This window comes from Corella eumyota, chromosome 6, assembly GCF_963082875.1.
Source record: "Corella eumyota chromosome 6, kaCorEumy4.1, whole genome shotgun sequence".
In the NCBI taxonomy this organism is placed as follows: Eukaryota; Metazoa; Chordata; class Ascidiacea; order Phlebobranchia; family Corellidae; genus Corella; species Corella eumyota.
Genome location: NC_137495.1, coordinates 5,084,239 through 5,105,448, shown reverse-complemented (window position 1 = coordinate 5,105,448; position 21,210 = coordinate 5,084,239). Strand labels below are relative to the sequence as shown.

Below are 21,210 nucleotides of genomic sequence, written 5' to 3'. Positions count from 1 at the left end.
GTTCTAGCGGTCTTTAGTATGCTACTTTCCTTATCGCTGTAGCTCGCTAAAGAGCTATTTGCTGGTGAAAAATAGCATTTAGTAATTTAGGATCGTTATGTACTGTAAGTAAATTGACAGTTTAACAATGTTTTGTAGATGGTATTTCATTTTATTTCTGTTAAATGCATACTGTACGTTATAAATCCTTGCACAAACGTCAAAAACATTCATAAAACACTTAAAATATTGCTTAAAATATTAAAAATCACATCATGAAATTTTAAACTGTTTAAGAACCAAATGAGGTAGACACGACCGACGTGCATTTAATATTTAAATAAGGCATAAATAAAACAAAACAATATAGACTACAGCGGATAGGCAAGCTAATTTTTCCAACCGGAATAGTTGTAAACTTTGCATATACTTAAAAAAAGACACCAAAATTATGATTTTTATTTTCAGGTCACCTGTAAGAGAATTATTACAAAGAATATTTAGTATGTTCTATTTCTGATTACACCATAACAGGTTTCCAGAATTTCGGTAATTTTACATTTGATTAATTGCTTGGCCGGAAGTGTGTTGTTTTCCACACATTTAGGTTTACTCGACCTACAGGTTGTTTTCATGGAATTTTAATGTCTTCGCGCCGTCGTGGAATGTTAAAGTAATTACCCGCGCACGCGCCACATCTTGGTGACGTCATGTTTCGGAGCACGATGACGTCACGTTTAATTTCAAACGGGGTGTTCCACAACTTTCGGGATAGTGAAATTTTGGGGCGGTCTCCGTTTTTTAAGTGAACGTATCCGAACCGAGTAACCCTCCACTTTCCGCTGCACTTTAGCAATCTGTAAAGTAATCTAGGTATTAGTCACTGGCTTGGAAACGCAGTAATTTCACGTTACTGTATTAATGACTTAGTCATTAGTAAGGTAAAATTTTGCTTAAACTTTGCACATATTCACGCGGGGTTTTGAAAAGGAAAATATTTTATCAATTTGCCGTTAAGAAAACAAATTAGTTAGTTTAAAAATAGTTTGTTTTATCATTTCAAATTTTTTGTAAATTCAATTTTGGTGTGTAGACTATTTGCATTTTAAATTATTTGCATTTTAAACCAACCACAAGGTGATTTTGGTTAACGCGGACTTTCCTAATTTGAGTTCTAAAAATAAACTAGAAGGCAATTTAATTAAATAAAAATAGAGTATTATAAATTGATATCTTTTGACTTTTGTTTACATACACAACCAAAAAATAATTTTTTTGTTTTAAAATACTTATTGTATTTGGTGATAATTAGAATACTGGTTTATGTGCGGTTTATAAAATTTTATTTTTGGAAGATATTAATAATGCATAAGCCACAAGACTGGTACCTAACCGTCTGGATTACTTGGTGTTAAGCAATTTTAAGACGGATTTTTTTACAAACATAGATTTAATTTAAATAAAATGCATAATTGATTTTTGTAAAATGGTGTTAAAATATCTATACTTTATTGAAAACGGCAAATTAGTTTTAACTGGTTGACTTGTAACGGAATTTTAAGTTCTATCTTAAAGAATTAAATTAGCACAGTAACATTTTTAATTAAATAAAAATGTGTCAGTTGTTTTCAATGAGGCCTGTTTTTTTTTGCTGTGTATTATTTAATTTTCCGGCTCAAAAATGTCAAAACTAAACCCGGAAATTAATTACAAGTGACGTCATAGAATAGAATACTCACGTGGCCAGAGTAAATGCGTTTGGTCATATCACGAAATCTTTTGCCGAGCATCGTGTAAATGATGCAGTTTACGAAACTGTTCCCAAACAGAAACACGGAACTTATGTAGAAGAACACATTCTAAAATAATGAAAACGTATTTGGTAAACACGGTCATTAAAGTATTAAGATTACCCAGAAATTTTTGACATTCTTTAAAATATTTTTCGCCTGAAATACCATGCGATATTTTAGTCTGGTTTAAACTCAAAATCCAGTAAAGTAAATTTTCTTTATTGGATTAAAACCAAATTGGATTACCGTGCATATTTAAAGAACTAAGAAAACATTAATGCAATTATTTTAGCCCATAACCCACAATACTTCGAGTTTCGATTCTTGGAAAAAAAAGCTGACAAATTTCAATCCATACCTGAAAAAGTTTCAGCTCTGACGAATATCTTTTCGGATTGCGCGGATTGATTCGGTGTGAGAATAACAGCATTGCCACGAGGCTTCCCACTGCTGGTAATACGCACACTGTAAATGCGATCAACATTCGCTGCAAAACTCTCGACATTCGCTTTATCGCAGCATCTTTGCTGGCTGCTCAAAAAATAAATATGTCGTTTAAGCAAGCTGCAATTCGTTGCAAAGATTTTCTTTTTCCAAAAGTGCTTTTGCATAATCAAACCCAAAGTCAATCAGTCTTGGAAAACTATTAAGAAATGCAGATCTTGCAACACACTATCACTTACTTGCCAATAAAAAACCCGTCATACCTTTTGCTGCGAATTTTCGCGAAGGTGTTGGACTGCTCGGTGCAGATCTTGGTGAAGTTGCCATACTTGTATTAGACCCCTTTCTCTTTGTCGCGAGCGTTAATACAGACTGTATACTCATCGATCTACTCGAATTGTTCGAACGACAATGCTCGAAATTAGGAACTGTCAACAAGTTCGTCGACTTCTCGAATAATGCTTTTTGAAATTGAAAACCTTTATGGCCAGCGGGAGGCGGACTTTTCACGCCCCGCATATCTTCGTTTGAGTTGAGACTGTTTATTGAGCTGGCGTTTGATATGCAGGTGGAGGTGGATACTGCACCTCCTACGCTTACACTTCTACCTCTGTTTATAACCACGGACGGTTGGGCACACTAAAAAATAAATTATATAATAAGTTTTAATAACACAGACTTGGTAATGGAAAGATTAGCATCATGAACAGAAAATGAGTTAACTTATGTTAAGAAGTTATGGACTCACGTGTTTTTTGGATTTGAGTGCTCTCATGGTCAATATATTAACCACCCAGACACAGATAAGAGGCAAGATAAGGGAGAGAAAATAAACGGCGAGAATGACGTACATCCCACTCTCGTCTCCAACCAAGCGAGGCCGCTCCCTTCTTTCTATTTCGGAGTGGGGTTGACTGAAATTTCCGGACTGACTCTCATATTCGGTATCAATATAATTCCTACCTTGCGGTTGGTTTATTAGTTCTAAACAAAATTTTAAAAAAGGGATTTATTTTTTAATAGTCAATCGCTATTCAATTTGTTTATCTTAAGAAAAATTCAAATTGACATTCAGTTTCTATAAAGCTTTACAAGTGTTTATTAAAACAAGCCTTATGTGGTCCACATCGCTGTAATTAAACCAATATCAGTAGTGTTATATGAATTGCGATTTAATATAAATGCATAGTATATTATAAACTACCGCTCAAACGCCCATTAATTTTTCTTTAAGACGGATGTTGATATTTATATACGTTTAATTATATAAATTTATGTTCTCAAAAATTCCCGATCTATTACTCATTTACAATACCAATAACGTAATAGGTATATCAGGTTATTATGTGGTTTGAGTTGCCATACATCGAAATTACAAATATATAATTATCTCGAATAAGCAATGGCAATTATATTGCTAAACCTTTAATGGTTAGTCGTTTGAAGTATACTGTTTAACCACTATTTTAAAAGGGCTTATGTACACAGACTCTTATAAAGTCATAAGTTTATATTCACAGTATACAATACATTAATTTTAATAGATTTTGCCTTACCTAATTGTATACTTGGGTTTAGGTTTATAAGCTGTTGTGATGAATTTGTATTATTGCTGTAAGCTTGTAACAATTCGATCCAAGGAAATAAAGACCTTGTACCGTTGGGCCTTTTGTTTTCTAACACAGCTAACGTTAAAGATGCTGTAGAAAAATAGGCAATTATAGTTATAAGTTTTTACTAAGAGTATTACAGTTAATCTAAAAATATATTACATGATTTTTAAAACTTGAGAGATTGAATCAATGATAATAGAGTTGGTGTATTTAATGTACTACAACCAAGTATACCAACAGTTGAATTGCGTTTAGTTCTTTTCAAAGAACAAAAAAACAAATGACTTAATATGTGGTTAGATAATTGCACTTTTGTGTTAAATAGATAGCTGTAAGGCATTATAATTTGTGTTTATTAGGCATAACCTTAAACAAACAACAGAACTAACCCTTGTTCAAGTTCAACATTACACCTCAGACTAAAAAGCAGCCCACAGCGCAAAATTAGATTTATATTTTTAGCTTTAACATTTACCTGATACTTGGCCGTACGTTGTTGAAGGGATTATAATAGGTAATGATGCAAATAGACAAGCAAAAAGCCAAATTAAAACAATCACGACAAGTGACTTCTTTTTGGTGAAAAATTCTTTGGCTTCGTATCGAAACGGTTGCGCCACAGAAAAGTACCTAAAATATTAATGTAATTTTCGAACGCTGTTAACTACGTAATCCAAAAATAATTTTAATAAAGCCAAAACTAAAAATGGGACAATTTTTTTTTTGTAAAAATAGCGTAAATTTTTTTTTGGTCTAATTAAAACGAGACGATATGTGAATGTTTATTTAATAATGTGTAATAGTAAAAAGATTTGCATAAATAATTACCAACCTGTCTAAACTTGACGCTGCTAGGCAATACACCGAAACAGTGACGCTTAAAATTGTGAAAAATCCGATTGCATACACAAACCCGTCCTCAGATTCTCCAAGTATTTGTTTAGGGACAACCCCCGAGGGACGGAAGGGGGCCGGGTAATGAGTGAGTCTGTACATTATGTAGGCAAGGCATGGCACAACAAAAATACCTAACAAAAAGTAATTTGTTTTAAAATTGTAAAAACAATGTTAAATATGCGAAAAATGGCGATTATAATGTAGTGTGTGCTGTTTTATTGTTGTTTATGTACTGTTTTTACCATTTTGTTATATTGTTAGTTTAACCCATTTATTTTACTTGGTTTTGTAAACTTAAAATTCTATTAACTTACCGACTACGAGATCTGCCAAGGCGATTGAGGCTTTAAAATAACCGTAAGGCGAATGAAAATAAGGGTCCAGTCTTACCACCAACAAGACCGTGAAATTAGCGATAATAATGACAACACAAAGCAGACAAAATAAAGTGATGGCCAGGTTAGAAAGATGCCTGAAAAATGTAAACAAATAGTTTGTTGTTATTGTTTTTAAATGGCCCTTGGGGCGAAATTTAACAGCTTACAATATTAATACAGTTCAGGAAAAGTCAAAGAGTAGTAGAACAGTAAAATCATAATTTTTTTTATTAATTAGTCAATTTGTTTTTATCAGTTTTTAGTACAAGTATTTGTTAATTATTTATAAATAACAAAGCCTTCAATTGCTTAAAAAAAACCTCCGATACAGCACGAGATAAAAAATTTGTATACCTGCATCCTTCTGGCATATTATAATAAGGTGAAGCTAAGTGAGGATCAGTTTGATATTGGTCATATGATAAACCAAAACCATAGGAGTCACAAAATGGAGAATAACCAATCAACCAATCGTCAAAATCGACTCCCCGTTTGTAAGCATTAAGCTGATTGCATTGTTTTGCTTGTGTACTGTTGATATTTAAATCAAAAGAAAATGTTAGTTTGTTTGATACATTATGTTTTATACTTAAATTGGCACTATTAATGGTATTAAATTTTGTAAGTGTGTTTTAAACGCTTTGTCTAGTCTGTCTCTGAATGCAATGTAATCAACTGCGAAGTCTGTTGTTTACAAACACAAGTATGTCTAGGCATGAAACGCGTCAATCAGATTTAAAATTTGACATTAGCAATATGCATAAGGCAGCCAATATTAATTTAATTACAATTTAAATCGTATATTCGTAATACACAATTGTTTACTGACAGAAACCGGGCCTAACTTACATTAAGCATACTTTAACAAATTCTGAGCCACTCAAATCAAAGGTTATACATTTTCAATATGATACTTGATGTCTTAGGCAAAGTATTTAGTTAGTAAAAACATAAAGTATACCCTGTTGGATTGTCGCATATGATGTTATATTCTTCTCTGTTGCAAAATTTGTCGTAAACTAATTCATGATAACTTGTTAGTTGGGAACGTCGTTCTGTGCATTCTTTGTACAAGTCACCATCGCAACCGCAAACATTCAAAGCTGTAAAATAAACAATTTTAATATTTAATACGAAGACGAATGTCTTGCTGAGAAAATGAAAGGCAAATTGGACTTGAAAAATGTCCAATTCGATTTCACATTACACGTTTTACTTCTGATTTTTGTAAGCATTTTGATTTTTTCATTATATTTGGTATTTTACCTTAATTGGCCTGATTTTTCACATAAAGGCCATACGGCTATTATATGTAATCATAAACATCTAATTCTCGGACAGAAATATTCCTGCAGTGACGCACTTAAATTATATTTTAAGTAAAAAACAAAAAGGTATAGGTCTTCTTAAAATGTTCGAATTCGACACGGGCAATTTCGCTTTCCGTTTACAAAGTTAACCCGACCGCAGAGGTGATTAGTCAAGTCTTTTCACAAATTTTTATTTTTATCATTTTGTGAACTTTATTAGACTTAAAAACGATTTTAAGTCCTACGTAGTAATTGACGTCACAGCTTTTTTACCAAGCAAAAGTTGAGTTTAGAATTTACGGATTTAGAGATAATTTTCGTTTTTTTAAATCGAATTAAAAAAAAACCTAAATTTTGCATTTAAAACAGATAGGAATATTCATTTAAAATATTCTTCGTGTGATTTAAACAATAACAATGTTTTAAACTATGAATGCAGTATGTTAGTACTTAACAATATATTTTAAGAAACGTGCTGCTATTGTGTGAATACATTAGCGCCGACATAAAATTTTATGACAAAATTTTTAAACTACGTTTTCGGTTTGATTAAAATCACGGTATTTTACCAATTACTAATAAAATCAAATAGTGATTACTTGCTTCAGCGGGTCTTTAAAAAATACAAAAACCCAGAGAAATATTAAGTCAATTAGTTTTGAAAAATTAAAAGTTTGTCAATTTAAGGTTGGCATTTTCAGTTTTTTAATCAAATTACCAAAAATATTTAGTTTACTAAATGACGAACCGCATTAATAAAACTTAATGGCTCAAGGGCCTTTGAGTAATATTTCAACGGTGTGTACGCACGAGTTGCGGTCAACTGCTTATAACCTAACGTTTATAAACATAAACGATAAATTCCTTTGCCATCGGCCATAATACTTTGATTTTTGTTCAACTGATAGCATTTTAGGTTTCTGTGATACCAATTTCCGTTACTTAATGACAAGATTTATGTATTCCGTATTGTGGTTTGCCAATTTTTAATGTTGCTGTTTGTTAAAACGTTCAAATATACAAAACTATTTTTTTAATTTTGAAAAAAAGCTATGTTTTTTTAAATAGCAAAACTAAGCATGTTTATGTTTTAGTATACTTTTTTTATCAAAGCATTTTATTGTAGTTTCTAAAATCTTTTAATTTCTGCGAATTTTTTTGCCTTGTAATCTTATGTTTTAATAATTGGTGTATTCTGTTTAGCTATGTGCATACTGTAATTACTAAGTGCTTGTGCCAAAAAAGTTTAAAAACTTACATTACGTTGTCTAAATATTTTTATTTGAAACTACACAAAACTTACCGTCTAAATAGACAACTAGAGCTGTAGATACAAAACTATAGCTAAAAACCATCTGCGTGCAATTGCATAGCGCTAAATCCATTCCAAATTCTGATAATTAATTTATTCACCTTTCCCTGGAAATACTATTTCACTTTTCTGAGTCGGCCTCATAAATTAATTCATATTGCTTTAACTCCTGTACTTAAAATACTGAAATATAAATAACTGGACCTACTTTGGTTCGGTGTTTGAGTTAATGAGAATTGCCTGATGTATTGCGAAGAAGCGTCAAAACACGTACGTTTCGAGAGACTGGCAGTTAAATGTTTTTTGCCAAGCAGAGAACTACCAAGAACTGAGCAAACGCAGTAACGTGATATCGTTAATAAGAACTGCGCACGCGTCATAATATTAAGTCCCACTAAAGAAATACGTTACAAAACTCGTATTTTTTAAATGTTTGCAACGTTTAGAAGAATAGACTTGTTCTAATTATCTAAAATTCCTTTTATAATTTTTTTTTATGTGGGATTTTTAAAAGTTAGCCATTTGCGTCATTAAAACCACATATTTACCACTATCTACCTTCTTAGTTATAGAAATTACAAGCCTGTTTTATTTTTTTAAGGCGAGACGGTTATTAATGATGGAAAATTTAACGTTATTTTAGTTTGTCGTTTTTTTTTTAAATTGTACCACTAGAAATTTATTCCAGTTATTTTAATGCATATGACGTTTATTATGACGTTAGTTCACGTTATTACGTTATTACGCAAACGTAACACAATGCGTTAATAGGTATAAGGTATTTTAGGAAAATTCTAATAAAACAATTTTTTTAATTGACTCGGCCCAAAATAAAATTTAAAAATTTTTTATTCATATTCCCTATTATGCATTTTTGTTGTTTTGTTTGTATGTAAATTGTCGGTAATTTATATTTTTTCAGCTATTTATAATTGATCTATGTTTTGTCTAATTATTTTTTTGGGAAAGCATTAGGTTACGTTAGTTATCCATTTAAAATTTTTTTCTAAAATTTTTAAAAATATATTTTTAGACGACCATGTTGAATTTTAAACACAAAACATTAAATATTTATTAAGGTTTTGCTAAACTAATCTGGCTTTATAGGATTAATTTAGTGCATAGCCTACGTTTAAACTTTGTAATAGATATCTTTTATTTTTAAACTTATTTTAAAATTTGGCTAAAATCAGCTTTTAATGTTTTTTAACTGTACACATATATTTTTACTAAATGTTTTTATCATTAAAGTTTTTTGTTAAAACTTTTTTACTTAAAAAGTAGTTACTGTAGAAAGTGTCTACCGTATTTTCTTGTTGCCAAAGTAAACATACGCTACGTCTGTACGTAGAAAACCTGTTAGCGTTGTTTAAAAAAAGCTTTGTTTTGCAAAACGAAAGGTTAGGTTACTAATTAAGCAATCTTTAACAATATAAAAGAAATTACTGCTTATAAACAGCTTAAAATTATTACAGATTAAATTGAGACTTTGTCAGTTTGTTATTAATCTTTTTTTTAGATTTTAACTGATTTGCAACTTTTTAAATTTTCTAAGTTGTCGGATTACTAAAATTGTAAAAGAGTTTGTGTATTTTCAACTATGAAAATTTTAGATGAAAATATTTGGACTGAATTAAGAACATCCTCCAATAAAATGTCACGGTAAGATTTAAATTTTTTATATAATTTTTTTTATTAATATTTTTGTGAAAAAACGATTTATAACGCCTATCTGCTTTTTTGGTATTTAAGCAATATCAAGTTGTTATTTATTAAGTTATTAATGCTTTTTTTAAATATTTAAGATAAAAGTAACTTTTCTATGTGACAGGGAAAATAAAACTTCAGCTGAAACAAATTCAAATTTACAATCTCAAGTTTCCTTAACTTACAAAACACCACTACATCAAAGCACATTACAAATGCCTGTTGTCCAAATGCCCAATGATGATCAGTTTCTTAAGCCAAGGTATGTTGTTGTACCCAGTCACTTTTGCCCAAAGACACTCCATTCTTGTAATTTTATTTGTTGTTTTTTGAAATGTCAAAATAAGGAGAGTTTTCTTAGTACAAAAGGAATTTTAGTAAATCTAATTTCCCTGTATATGCATAATACACATTTTTTAATTATGTTTCTTACATAAATTATTATTTATCTACAAAACAACATGCTTTAAAATACACTTTTACTTAATTGATTGTTGTTTTATCTTTATTTATAAATGATTTTATATTAAAACTTTGTTTGTTTAGAGTTAAAGTTAATGAACCAATGCTGTCAAACGAACCAGATTTAGTAAATTTCAGGGATAAATCGAGCCACAATTTTAACAATCGAGGTCGTACTTTGTCAACTCCGGAGATTAATTTTCCTTCTGGCGATGGAAATGTTTTATTTCAACCCCCAACATCAACTAAAGTAGGTTTTTTTGATATTTGTATTATTGTTTAGTTTTTTATTTTAGTATGGGAAATGCCTTTAAGAACCTTTTAAAGATAAAAAATTAATTTTATGGGAATTTAGCATGGTGTGGTGCTAAAAAACATTACAAAAAATATGTGCTTATTTTGTACCCTGTAATTTTCCAGATGAAAAAATACAAATATGTGAAAAAGCAAGGAAAGCTAAGATCAATGAGCACACCTAACATTCAGAATGATACTCATCAAACTGGAGACCAAGGTTTGAATAACATATAATTTTTCAGTTTATACATTTACTTTAATAATAACGAATAACAAAAGAGCTTTAAAAAATACAACAAAGTCATGTATGTTGGGTAAACAAAAGAATATGTAATAAGAGATAAGCAAATGAGCTACTTATTAAAAGTTTTTTTGATTGTGAATTCTTTCATATATTTACATTTAACTTTTAAAATTAAAAATTAATTTTATTGTTTAAAATATAGGGTTTTTTCGCATTAAATGCAAATAAGTAATATAAGTTAACCTCTTCAATTATTGTATGTCTTAACTTTAGAATATAGAGTAAATATTAGCATATGAATTGACGTAAAATAATAAGGAGTATATATTATGTATATTCTTTGCTTTAATTCTTACTCCACTTTATCAATTAAATTTTTTCTGAAAAAAATTAGTTATGTTTAGTTTTCACAATAAAAGATTTTAATTTTAATATTATTTTTTGTGTAGCATATGATAGGTTGTTGTCAGTTGATGAGGAAAGTAGAACTGCAACCCCAAATAAAATTTATCTTCCAAAAATGGAGGTTCAGTCTGCTACTAACCTAAGGTAATAAAAACAAACATGTAAAATAAAATAAGGTTTAACATACTATTATTATTTTAAATAAAAAACTTCAATTATAATTTGACTTGAAACAAATGCTTGAACAATCTTTGCAAGTTAGTAAATATTAAAAAAGAATTGTGATAAAAAATTAAATTAAATTTTTTATGTATTTTAGTAGTTTATCCATGCAATCTATTTCACGATCATCTACACCTTATGGGAAGGAAGAATTACTTGACATAGAAACTCCTAGAAGCCAAAGAAGTATGATTTGTTTTCTAATTTAAAACATGGTTTATTAGTTTACTTATTAAAATTTATTAAAAAGGAAGTATTATGTAACTAAAATTTTCTACTTTTTAAAGTGTTTACAGGAAGTGCTGGTCGAAAAGGTTACCTGACCCCCCGAAAATCATTATCCACAATCAAACTTGACCCCTTAGCAGGAAGGTTGACCCCAGTATATGATCAGGAACCTCAGCAGCGAAACCCATCACCCTTTCTTACTCCATTACCGAACTCAGCTCGTGGGTCTGCAGGACTTTTAAGGGATAATAATCCTGATGTTGCAGATTCCTGTATGACTCTCCAGCCTGTCACTGAAACTTCTGAAATAGGTTCTTCTGTTAGTTCTTTGCGCTCGTCGGCAATAAATACTCCAGTACAAAATGATATCACAAACCCCAAAAACAAATTGGAGTTTCAAGAGGTAAATGAAAAGTTAAATACCGACAACTTTAAAAACACTAAACAACAAAGTGCAACAATAGAGACCAAGTATTTGGGACTTGGTAACAGTAATTCCAACAACAATAACAATGCTAACAAAAGTATATCACCACCCTTGGTTATAGTTGACACATCAATGCCTTCGACTGACAAAATAAAAAAGGTTTTAGACTTTTCAAACCTTGCCAATGCCGAAGCAAAATTGCAACAAAAACCCGAAAAGATCAAAAGTTCAAATCAAGTGGCTGAAGAAAAGAAAACTGAAATGAAACAAAAAAGTAATAAAACAAGGGTAAAGTCATCTGTCATGGGGCCGGGATTTAGAGCTGAACAAATGTCACAAAGAAGAAAGCAATCAAAAAGTGCAAACATGAAACAAAATACGGAAGAAAAACCAACATTGTTGTTAACTAATTGGGGTAATATCAAGCCTGAGAATTTGCAGATATCTGAGAAAAGTATGGAGGGCATGGCAAAGTCAACCCAGGACATCATGGAAAATTATCAAAAAATAGATAATGTTTCAACCAAAAGTAATGTTCAATCTTCCTCATTTGCTCTAAATCGAAATTCATCTGCATCAAAAAGTATTGAGATATTTAAAAACTTTCCTAGGAACTTATCTGCGACAAAGATCGAAGTTTTAAATGACACAAAAATTGTCGATTCTTTCATTAATGTAAACCCTCCGATTGAAAGTAAATCTGTGGATTTGGATGAAACAAAGCCTCTTTCGAACAACCAGACGAAATCCATAACAAAAGACAAAACCAAACAAAGTGACACGGACAATAAAGAAATTTTTGTAAAAACAAATCAGCCTGATCCAGATAAACCCAAATCTTTAACTCTTTATGTTTCTGGTCAAGATGAGGCATTAAAAATAACTGTGAATTTGTCAAATCCAGATGTAGAAATCAAAGAAATAGAATCAACTGAAAAACAACCAAAGAAGTTTTTGTCTACTAGTGTGGCAAGAACAGTTGAGAGGCTTTACAGTAAGCCTGCAGAAAATTTTAATAAGCTAAACAAAAATGATAAGAACAATGTTAAAAAGATAAATTCCCCTGGTATGAACAAAGTTTCTATTGCCAAAAAGTTTGCTAAAGATTCCAAAGATAAAGTTCCAAGTAATGGTTCTAAAAATACCGAAAAAACACCAAAGCAATTTATTTCGAATCCAAAAGGGCAAGTAGCTAACTTTAAGAAAAAGAAAAAAGTGACTAATACACTTAACAATGTAAAACCCTTTGTCCCAAAGCAAGTTGCGCCAAAAGAAAGTCTTGGAACAAAAACAACGGATCAAATTTCGAACAAGCTTAACACCAATGAGAAGTGTGCTGTGGAAACAAAAGAAATTTTAAATGAGAACAAAGCAAATATTGAACAGTCCAACAAAAATAAGAATGAAAATGTTACCAGCAATACTACCAACAATACTTCTAGTCCTAGACTGTCTAAAAATGATGGAAACAATAACTCGTCTATACCTCCATCTAAGTATCTTCATTCGTTTGCTTCCACCCCAGTTATAGTTGAAGCTTACCCAAATATTTTTGAAGATAACAAAACTCTTCTAGAAAGAGTCGGCAAAAATACTAAGCCCCTAGTTTATTCTAAACGTGCCACTTCTGCATTTGATGACAGCAAAAAGATGGCTAAATACTTTTCCAAAAATTCACCATTGTCTAAATCAAAGAAATCTAGTCCAGCCAAAACGAAAGGGCGAAATAATTCAGACAGCAACCAAACCAGGGCAAAATCTGCAGGGTTGGCTGTTGAAAAACGAATTAAGAGTTCCAAAAAAGGCAAGGGTGCAAAAATTAAACTATTTAAAGAAGAGGAAGAAAATGATAATTTACCTGACATTGACCATAACACTCATGCTCTAATTTCTGGCACTTCATGGCATGTGGTTGTACCTAAAAATGAAAATTTGCCAGAAAATGCTTTAGGCGAATCATCTTCTACCCTAGAAATCAAAAACAATTTACAACCATCAAATTTAAATACAAATATTGATAATGCTATCCAACCGACCATGTCAAAGCTAAGTCCTATACCGGAATCTCGACACAGTTTAGTTGTTACTGGAAGATCTCAGTCTAATTCACCAAATCAGATAAATAAAAGCCTAAAAGAGGATGAATTAAAACAAGTGCTTATTGTACAAGCTCTAGAATCAAATAATAAGACTGAAAGGCCTGTAAGTGCTTTATCGGACATTTGTGTAAATAATGTTGAAGTTAAAATGGAAACTGAAGTTGAGTCTGAAGATAATAAAACAATTAATAGTTTAGTAAAAGAAGAACAAGCATGGACTGACCAAGATGATGAAAATACTTTGTTGGAAAATTTTGACGACTTTTTCTCAAATGACGAAGATTTGAAATCTGATCTAGCGGACACCCTGGAGGAAAGCTCATCGGAAGAGGAAGAAGTTGATGAACTTGAGCAATTTCGAAGGCAACTTCATGCTCCAAGATCAGAGATGGATGCTCATGTTTTGCACCGTCGCAGTGAAGAAGAATCTTCTGAGGAAGAAGAAGATCTTAGGGACACAGTTTTTGAAAATTCACTTTCAGTTCCAGAAAACGAACTTGTTGCTTCAGCTAATATGGAAGATAATAGAAATAATTTAAATTTGAATGATACTAGTGATCTTATTGAGAATGAATACAACCAAATAATGAACAGCGAAGATCAGAGTGATGAAGAAGAGACTATTAAGGGATCAGATGATGACCAAGAAGAAGAAGAGAATAATCCTCCAATACGATACTTACATGATCCAAGACTTCAAGAGGTGCAGGATTCTCAGGATTCTTTCTTTACCCAAGGTGACTCAGAGGTTGAAATGTTCGAAGAACTGAGAAAGACTTTGCATGGAAATGAAGAAGAAGATGATCTAGACACAGAGTCAGAGTGCAGCATAAACTTAAGTAAGAAATGAAAATTGTGTGTTTATTAAAAGTGCAAACTTGTTAATGTTTGCTAAACCCTTCAGATTTGTTAAATTACAAAGTTTTGTTAAACTAGCACTGTTTTGTTGCACAACAAAGTTTTGTTGCAATATATTGTTTGTCTAAATTGTAATTTTTTACGACGCAAGTACATATTTTTTTGAACAGGTTCAAAAGATGATGAAAACCAACCTCCAAAGTTGTCAAGACAACTGACAATGTCTGCGATGAAACAACATGACAGTCAGATGGATCTGGAAATTGTATCAAGAAACAACACGCCTGATATCAAACGAGTAAGAGTTTATATGCTGGTTAGGTAATATGATAATTTCAACATCTTAACAGTTTGCTTATGGTTTGTGGTATATTTTATTCTTTTTTAAGAGAAATACTTTTACAATCAGCTAAACAAAAGTCCAAACGTTCCTAAAGTTTGCTAAGTTAGTAAATTACAACACACCATGTTTAGGTAATGTCACGATCATCTTACAACAGTGAAACTAGTTATAACTCTTCCATCTTATCTGTTGGTGATCTTAACACTGCCAATTGTATGGGCTGGAAGCGAGGTCCGTTAATGGACCAGGGAGCATTTGGAAAGGTAAAACATAGCAAAAAAATACTATCACATTTGATTTAATATTATTTAAATAAATCATCTTGAAAGCCTAGTTTATTTTAAGCAAAATGGTAATGATTTTCCGAAGACATAATCAACGTAAATATTACAGTATTGCAGTTGAATAGCTAGGGTTAAAATGCCTGAATACGTAGGAATTTTTTGAAATTTATATTCTCTCACTCTATCTTGTAATTTTGTGTTAAGGTATGGCAAGGCATGACTACAGGAGGTCAATTAATTGCTGTCAAACAAGTTGAATTGTCAGTTAGGAACGTCAGTGAAGCTCAGAAAGAGTACCAGAATTTGCAAAGAGAAGTTGAACTTCTGAAGGACATGAAACACCCCAACATTGTCAGGTAGCGGCATTATTAAAATAATGGTAATACTTATTTAAAATCTGTTCATATTACAAAGTACGCTTCTTTATAGTTTTATTGGGACCTGTCTTGAAGACAACGTCGTGAATATATTTATGGAATATCTGACCGGGGGTTCGATATCAAGTTTGCTGAAAACTTACGGTAAATTGGAAGAGGGTGTGTTCAAGAGATATACTAAACAGGTTTTGGAGGGAGTGAACTACTTGCATGACAGGAATGTGGTGCACAGGTTAAAATCTCTTTTATTCTGTTGTTATAAAGTAACACAAAAATACAAGTAGCCAAGAAAATTAAATCTTTATTAATTTTTTAGAGATATCAATGGGAATAATATTATGCTTCTGCCGAGCGGTGTCATCAAGTTAATTGACTTCGGTTGTGCCAAGCGATTGCACCAACGCTCGACTGCATCATCACCACATAGCAGTGCCTCTAGTGCTAACAATAAGTCACTGGACCGACAATTAAAATCAGTCGTCGGTACTCCGTTTTGGATGGCACCAGAAGTGATAACGGGAAAGGGTCACGGACCCAAATCAGATATTTGGTATATTATTTTTATCAAGAAAATCATTCTTGTTTAGGTCTTTTATATATTTATTTTTTCATATTTAACTTTGATGTGGAAAGGCTGACTTTATGGCCTAAACATATAGCCTTTGCCACCCCGATCGAGTCTAAGGTTAGCTTTGGCCGCTTTTGAGGGGTTGACACCGTTTACGGCGCCTTAATCAAGGGCGCCACAACATTAAAGTAGTGGAGGATAAACCCAGATCCTTTAGTAAAACCAAGTATTTAAAAGTTTTAATAACTTTCAGGAGTATTGGCTGCACCGTTATAGAAATGGCAACCACCAAGCCACCTTTATTTGAAATGGGACATCTGGCTGCTATGTTTCACATAGGAGAAGGTAGAACCATGCCAGGTTTGCCGAGCGATTATTCTCGTAATGCCAAACTGTTTGTCGTACAATGTTTAAGATTGTAAGTAAAGTTAGATTGCTTTTTTATCTTAAAGTTCTGATTTAATGTTTTTAAAGGCAACTTTTAGGTATTAATTGTTTTTAGTGCGCTATTTTGGTTAGTGGTATTATTTATTATAAAGAAATATGTTAGATTTAGAATTTAAGTAATAAGTTTCTAAGTATTTCTATATTTATTTGTTTGTTGTTTGGAAACTAATTTGTTGCTAATTATAAAACTTAACGGCAAGCTAGGGTTTTTCATCATTGATATGACTAACCTATTATTGCCGAATCTCGGTTAAAAATAAAAAGTTAAAAATTTTACTGTCATCGTTGTTTATTTTTAGCGACTGTTGTAAAAGGCCAGGAGCTATTGAACTACTTCATCACAAGTTTATTAGGAGCAAGAAATCGAAGAAAACAATGGAAAATGCCAATGGAAAAAGTTAGGAATTTTTGCTTATATTTTTAGAAATAATTTTCGGCCTTTAGCATTTTCGTTTCATTTTTTTTCCTATTTTTCTTTTCATTTAAACTTTGTTCCAAATAATTTTTAAACTTTTTTTATTTTTTTTAATTTTAATTATTTTTTAATATTTGTTTTAAATCCAATTGTGTTTTTTTTTCTTTGTTTTATTAAAAATGTCTTACATTTTTCTTTCCTTTATTTTAGTTTCAAAATCTTTTTTAATTTTATTTTTTAACACTTACCCGTGCTGGCCATGGCTTTTTTAAGTTAACTTTTTATGTTTATTTTTTGTTAAGTTTAAAGACAAGTTTTGTTTAAACACTGCCTGAAACACCATAAAAAAATCCGCAAAACTTAATCTCAAAATTATATTTTGTGTTACATTCTGTTTATAATTTCAAAGTAGTACATGATAGGTTATTCAATGTTAGAAGAGAAAACTTTTGCACAAATATTAAACACGCGTTTTTTTTGTAAAAATATGCATTACATTTCAGGTGTTTAATTTTTAATTAAATCAGATAATAAATTTATTTTTATGTTGTATTTTTTTGGTCTAACTGTGGTTGGTTTAAACCGTTTCAGTTTTATTTTGATTTAATCTTGTTTTTTTTTATGTGATAACGCTTACCACCGAATATATTTTGCGTAATTTATATTTAAATAAAAGCAGGGTGTTATCAGAACACATCTTAATGAATAAATTACTCATTTGCTATTATTTAAATGTCAGAATTCGTAATAGTTATTTTGTTTGCACTAAAACATAGCTATTGTTTTATTAATATTAATTACTAAAAGTTAGTTTCGTTTCTAAAAATGAAGAATTAAACAACAATAGCTAAAGTATTTTTCGACATTTCTCACTAATACAAAATACCTAAAAATAACTTATAATATTTTATTGGGTTGTTATTAATCCGTAAAGTCGAATTCACAAACACAAGATTATAATTCTATTTTTAAATTAAACGTTTGTACGTGATTTCTAACATGCTTCAAAAATCACTTAAAATTCCCTTTTTGAAGGTCAGTTCGGTAGTACTTCGGACTTTACTTTGTCCTTCGAAACACTATTAATATCACAGAAAGTTTTAAAATGCGTTTTTTCGTGAGTTTGTCATAAAATTGATGATTTGTGTAAAAATAGAACTCCGATGTAATCTGATGAGTAGTTTGGTAATTTCGTTACGGAATAAATTCAGTATTTAGTTAAACTTTTTTCGAAAATGTCCAGATTCCAGTGATTAGAAAATGACTCTTATGTAAAGCACTTATAATTAAAAAAAATTGCCCTATTAATTTTCTTTTATTTTTATATAAGAATCCTTAAAAAAATTTACTAAATTTTAAGTAACCTACGTAAAACTAAAGATTTTGTGGCTATAATAATAATATTAAAAATTCCTGTCGCTAGCTAACGCCCGCGAGCCTTAAAAATTCCATCGCGGCGCAACAAAATCGTCGCTTGAAAACAGGCAGACCGAAAGCTCGCCGAAAAAGGGAGAAAATTTTGCCCGGGTCCCGTAGTATTCATGTGAACTCATCTGAAACTTTTAACGTTGTGCAATTCTATGCCACCTTCCTCATTACAGAATTAGCACGGGACCGGTCGGTACTGCTTTATAAGGCAGATGTTATTTAGATTTTGCTGGATACACCGGTACAACCAAGTCGAAAGTTTAATTACACGTTAAGGTACTTACGTTAGACACGAAGCGTTATTATTATACATGACAATGTTTTATATTTTATTGATGAACTTTAGAATGTACGCAGGTGGAAATTTATTGAGAGAGCGCAAGTCAGGTTCGGGCAGTTTAGGAAACAGCAACACCGGGTTTCGAAAAAAAATGACCGACAACAAAGACAGGGAAAGCGGATTTCAAGTTGTTTGCATTCGACTATTTTTACGGCGCGCTTTGAAGTCGCAATATACCGTAAATATCCACTTCGGAAACTGAACTCGATTTAATCCCTATTTTCGTTGCGATGAGAATAGAAAATAGCTAGATAGCGATCTGAATATTACGAGAGTGACTACTCGATTGTATTGCAATGACGTGCCTCGAAAATGACGTCATGAAACGTACATTACTGTCTGTTGTTAGTCACTACCGCGTGATTTGCGCTTATGCCGAATTCGCCGTCAGTTGAAGATCAATAGCCTAAGGAAACGGACGGGGATTGGGTTTCGCCTTTGTTTTAACTTAAATCAATAAATAATTGAAGTGATTTACAGTTGTAGGAAGCCTGGCCCGCGTTGAACCTAGTAGAGCTTAGAGTTAGTTGATGCACAAAAATTTTGTTTATTTTTTAATTTAATTTAAAAATTTAACGGGTATGATTAAGAGGCTATTTTTTAAAGAAAAACTCGCTATATTAATGTAGTTAGGATTTTTAGGGCAAAACAAGAAGTAAAACAAGATTTCAATATTTGAATAGAAAAAATTTAAGTATATTGTGATTTTTCTATTTTACAATTTGTAAGGCGTTCCTTTTTTTATCCATTAAATGTATTAATATTAGCGTAACTGAGCTCTTAATGTGTTGTGTCAAGGTAATAACATAAGAAAAACAGGGTGGTTTACGTGTGCAAAATAGTGTGGACAGGTGCATTTGCAAGATTTGTTTGGAAATAAAAAGGCAATAAAATCTGTAACTTGTTTTTGAAGTGATTGCCATATTTTTAACGTCTTAAAGTCCAGCTTTTAGAGAGTGGAATTTTGATGGTCTTTTGTTGACCGATAGCCCATTGGCCTTTACAGTCCGCAGCCCTTTGATTTTTACTTTATTTAGGCAGCAAGTGGACCTCGTATAAAATAGGAAATGCAATGGTGCCTTATAGCCTGTCGATAGCACGCTTATGTTTGCTTACCTGCAGTTTATAGTCGCGAAATAGGAAGCAGTAAACTTAACGATATTTGCCAAAAGACATTACTAAAATGCTAAGGCTTTCGACTTTTATATTGTGAACGTTTCCGCTGACGCATTACGCTACAGCTCTCCCAGCGACAAGCAGTAATATTTTTTAGCATGTTGTTTGGCGTTGCTTGCTATCTTATTTTGCGAGTCTGGAAATGGTAAATTTTATTGCGTTTCCTTTCTATTGTGCAATTTTTACTGCGAAACGCTTTGATTAATAAAACGAAAAACCGATAAAAACGACTTTTCTTGGGTAGACATATTTAATTTAATGTTTATAAACGTTTTTTTCCGACTTTCCAAATTTTTTTTTGGCGAAATTTAAATCCCACTTAATTTGAAAAGTTTAAGCGCAGTCAGCTGATTAGTAGACATTTAGCCAGAGGCAGGCGAAGAAGGGTCTAATGACGCTTTCAGTTTACGTTTTAATTTAAATGGAGGAGCTAGTAATAAAACCAAATTTAGGCTCGCCCGGTCACGACTCTGAAGTGCATATAAATTTGCCCGTAAAACATTTTGCCCGTCATATCGATTTAATCTTTGCCTACGTATATTACAACTTAGTACTATGTCAAAGGTTATTAAAGTAATTATCTTATAACAGGGGGTTGTTTAAAAAGAGACAGCCAGCGTTGTTTTATTTACAGGAGTAATTAGTGAACAATTACTAGGGATTATTTGTATTTCGACTTCAAGGGCGGCTCGATGTGTTTATGTCTAACATTACAATATAGTTTAGCCGTGTTTGTCGACCGGATCATACTGTTTAAATCCTGTTATTATATCTGGCATATCCCTTATACGTGTACACGTGCAAGAGCACTTAACATCTCAGTTAAACAATTGGCTACGTGTGTGGATTATAAGGTTTGAGAAAAGAATTATAATGCAAGTGTAAGGTCGAAGCGTTCTAGTTTTACCACAGAACGGCTTTAGTTTTTTCGTGCGGTATATTCGTGGGTTAGCCTTGCCGTTTTTCGTGTTTAAAAACAGGTTAAGGTCGTTAAATATTGGAGTTTTATAAAAGTCATTTACCAAATGGGTAACAGGTGGCTTTGAGAATTTACCTTTTTGCTGGTTATTCTTGCCTCGATTGTTTTTTTTTTGCGGTATTAAGTGTCGAGTATTGAGCGCTTTAATTTTTTTAAGCACATAATATCCGTTTTGAGTT

General features: G+C 31.6%; 2 protein-coding genes across 2 annotated transcripts; one reads left to right on the top strand and one right to left on the bottom strand.

Annotated features, from left to right (window-relative positions):
• Positions 1–290: 290 nt before the first annotated feature.
• On the bottom strand, positions 291–8,130 carry LOC145755560 (uncharacterized). The gene is made up of 12 exons (XM_082571800.1): positions 7,717–8,130; positions 6,065–6,206; positions 5,458–5,634; positions 5,041–5,198; positions 4,662–4,857; positions 4,305–4,459; positions 3,773–3,916; positions 2,965–3,200; positions 2,480–2,855; positions 2,131–2,303; positions 1,719–1,838; positions 291–836 (listed from the first exon to the last, which is right to left on the bottom strand). The coding sequence occupies exons 1-12, from the start codon at positions 7,796–7,798 to the stop codon at positions 723–725; spliced, it is 2,073 nt and encodes a 690-aa protein (XP_082427926.1). The 5' UTR covers positions 7,799–8,130; the 3' UTR covers positions 291–722.
• A 1,121-nt stretch (positions 8,131–9,251) lies between these two features.
• Positions 9,252–17,744, top strand: LOC145755554 (uncharacterized). The gene is made up of 14 exons (XM_082571794.1): positions 9,252–9,387; positions 9,557–9,694; positions 9,979–10,144; positions 10,315–10,408; positions 10,885–10,984; positions 11,160–11,248; positions 11,350–14,655; positions 14,845–14,972; positions 15,149–15,280; positions 15,506–15,657; positions 15,731–15,910; positions 15,995–16,228; positions 16,500–16,664; positions 16,993–17,744. The coding sequence occupies exons 1-14, from the start codon at positions 9,326–9,328 to the stop codon at positions 17,093–17,095; spliced, it is 5,049 nt and encodes a 1,682-aa protein (XP_082427920.1). The 5' UTR covers positions 9,252–9,325; the 3' UTR covers positions 17,096–17,744.
• The last annotated feature ends 3,466 nt before the right edge of the window (positions 17,745–21,210 follow it).